This window comes from Mercenaria mercenaria, unplaced genomic scaffold (genome assembly GCF_021730395.1).
Source record: "Mercenaria mercenaria strain notata unplaced genomic scaffold, MADL_Memer_1 contig_856, whole genome shotgun sequence".
Taxonomy (NCBI): Eukaryota; Metazoa; Mollusca; class Bivalvia; order Venerida; family Veneridae; genus Mercenaria; species Mercenaria mercenaria.
The window spans coordinates 24,813-27,727 of NW_026463765.1; the positions used below are offsets into that span (position 1 = coordinate 24,813).

At 37.6% G+C, this 2,915-nt stretch overlaps 1 protein-coding gene across 1 annotated transcript; it reads right to left on the reverse strand.

Moving 5' to 3' along the window:
• Positions 1 to 445: 445 nt before the first annotated feature.
• On the reverse strand, positions 446 to 2,194 carry LOC123544382 (uncharacterized). Its single transcript, XM_045330454.2, has one exon. It carries the CDS (start codon positions 2,192 to 2,194, stop codon positions 446 to 448), a length of 1,749 nt encoding a protein of 582 aa, XP_045186389.2.
• Between the last annotated feature and the right edge of the window lie 721 nt (positions 2,195 to 2,915).

Here is a 2,915-nt window from a genome sequence, read left to right on the forward strand (position 1 = left end):
GTCGCCCCGACTTCGTCTCAGTGTTTTTATCTTTTCTGGTCCTTCGGGATCATTGATTTCAACTCATTTAGATTTGAAGATTGAATACTGCTTAAGCCGGTGCTAGGGGGCTTGGGCAGTGTTGCATTTTCCATTACTGCTCATGAATAGACTCGATCAAACTGAGACTGCAATTTTCACTGTTTGCCTTGTTCTCGGTGCTTCCGAGGGATCTACTTTTCAGATTTTATTTGATATATACTAGTGCACAGTCTCAAATAACAAATTTGTTATTGATGAAATCATCTGATTACAGAATACGAATAAACATTCTCTACTCTTTTCAAATGTAAAACACTAACATGTCGTTGAGGAGTTCATTGTAATGACAAAAACTCAAGTTTATTCATTTCTGTTTCAGCAAAACTACCTAGTTGTGACGGAGTACCGAATGCCATCGGATCTATTATGTTACTTTTAACAGCTGCAACTTTCTTCCACCATTCATGTTACTTGAGACAGCAATAAGTGATTTGTTCTTGGAAACACAGACTCTGTATGGCAATTTCATATCCAACTTGTATGATGATAGGACACGACCTGTCTGAGAGATCTGTACGATGGAGTTTGTTCCATTACTGCAAACCAGGATACAGTCGGATGGACCTACTACTGCACTACGTGGTTCCTTGATCTGGTCGTCCTTGACAACAACTCTTGTGTTGCTCGTGATGTCATATATGTAGACAGTATGATCGTTCTTATCGGTGAGAACAATTTTGTCACTGTTTCTTATATAGGTACAAGCAGAAGTGTTTAAATGATATTTCTTGTTTGGAAAGTTGATATTGAAATCTTTTTCTTCTCCTGACAGAGACACAATACGAACTGGTCTTGTATCATCGTAAGTTCCAACAACAAAGTGTCGATCATCTTTCATACATATAGAGTCATACTTAGTCGTTACCTTACATGTCCTGTTCAAAGTTATTTCATTAGATTTACTGACACGTAGAAAGTCTATCTTGTATAGACCACCACTTGTTAGCGCCACTTCCTCCTCAGATACAACAACAACACTCCTTGGTTTATATGATAACTGATATGATCCTACTTTCTCAAGCTTCTCATTGTAAATCAAACATTTCTTGTTTTTATTATCTATGGTAACCAGTCTACCATCCGGCAGTAAGTCCAGTCCTGGGTATAACGGTTCCTCGACATCATCTCCAGTCTGCTCAAGTTCAATGGAAGTAATCTTCGTTAATTTAACGATCGGATCAAAAGGTGTTATAGGTTTCACAGATTCCGATGAAGAGCATTTTAATGTCAGTTGTCCCGGAACGTAATAAGAAATCGGAAGTGGGGGCAGTTTTATAGTGTCATCAAAATCAAACGAAATGGTTACGGTCTCTAAATTTTGACATTCCTTGTCAACGTCACTGCTAAGTACATCGACCTGTCTCTTCATTATCTGTTCCAATATAAACTTCTGTGATGGCGTCCCATTCTGATCAACATTATCGATTGTTTCAAGTGATTTTGTTGCATTAGCAATATGTTTCTCACTGTCTGTCTGCTTCTTTGTCAGCTTATCGAGTGTCTCTGTCTTAAATGATTCAGCGTCCTTAGCAATGGAAACTTCCAAATCGTCAAACATTTTCATTACATCATCACGCATTCGTCTAATTGTTAAAGACACTTCTTCAACATCTTGATCCAGGCGCTCTTTTGATGTCTTGGCATTTTGAACGATCTTTTCAGCCTTCTCTCTTACTTCATGTAACTTGACCTTTAATTTGGAACTTGCTGATGCAGACCTTCCAGCAATATTCTGTATTTCTACGACACTGTGACATTTCCGGTGATCCACAATAGCACATGTACTACAGCAAAGCTGATTCTCATCTTCACAGAAGAATTCTAAAACTTTCTGATGCTCATCACATTGGTCTAATCCTTTCATATCAAACGCAACTTGTTTCGTTTTCACCTCTTTTGCTTTCACTAGTATGTGATTTCTCAAAAACGCGTGAGTGTTATGTACGTTTGAACATTCTGCACACTGAAACTCGTCACATGTTGAACAAAACACATCAGCTACAGTTTGTTTATCCTCACTGGAACATGGCTGACATAATATTTGCTCTATTCGTCCAGAAACTGCATCATCAGAGTTGTTATTTTCCATATTCCCACTCCCCTTTTCTGCCATTTTGAATCGTTACACAAACTTCCTTTATGCTGTACGATACTATTGTGCGCGTTTTAATCGACCTGGCGGGGCGAGGTTTCGCGACGGTCCACTGCATTATTGTGCAGGATATGTAGTATATTCGGCAACCTGATTTCCTATTCAGTGGCCATCTACCTTACATTGTAACCAATGTAGCGTTGAATTTTAGTCGTTGGTTACAGAATTAAACAATTATATTGCTCTACCTATTTTGCTCGTTTTTTGAGATTACCATTATTTGCATAAGTCAGACATTAACTCCGCACCACCAGATAAAACCGTTTAGATCAGAAGTAGGGCCTAGAATGTAAATTTTGTTTTGTAAGTGTACACATTTTAAAGTATATTGCATTTTTTATTTATTGAAAAGGTACATTGCTTAATATTATAATTTATGATACTTCAGAAAACACAAGAAATGAAAATAACAAGAGTACCCAGTTTGGCCTATATAGGATATTAAGACTTTTAATGAAATATTTTGCCGACTAAGTTCAGATACATATTAATTTTTATACTCTTTGTGAGCATGACGTACTGGACAGCTGGGTATTTCTACAACCCCTTTTCCGATGAGTCACTTTATCACTCAATACAGTTGAACCAGTCTCAGCGGTCACCTGCTTTAAGCAGGCACTTGTCGTCGGCTACATTTCTTGATGTTAATATTGGTAGAACAGTAGATGGTAATTTTTGATTT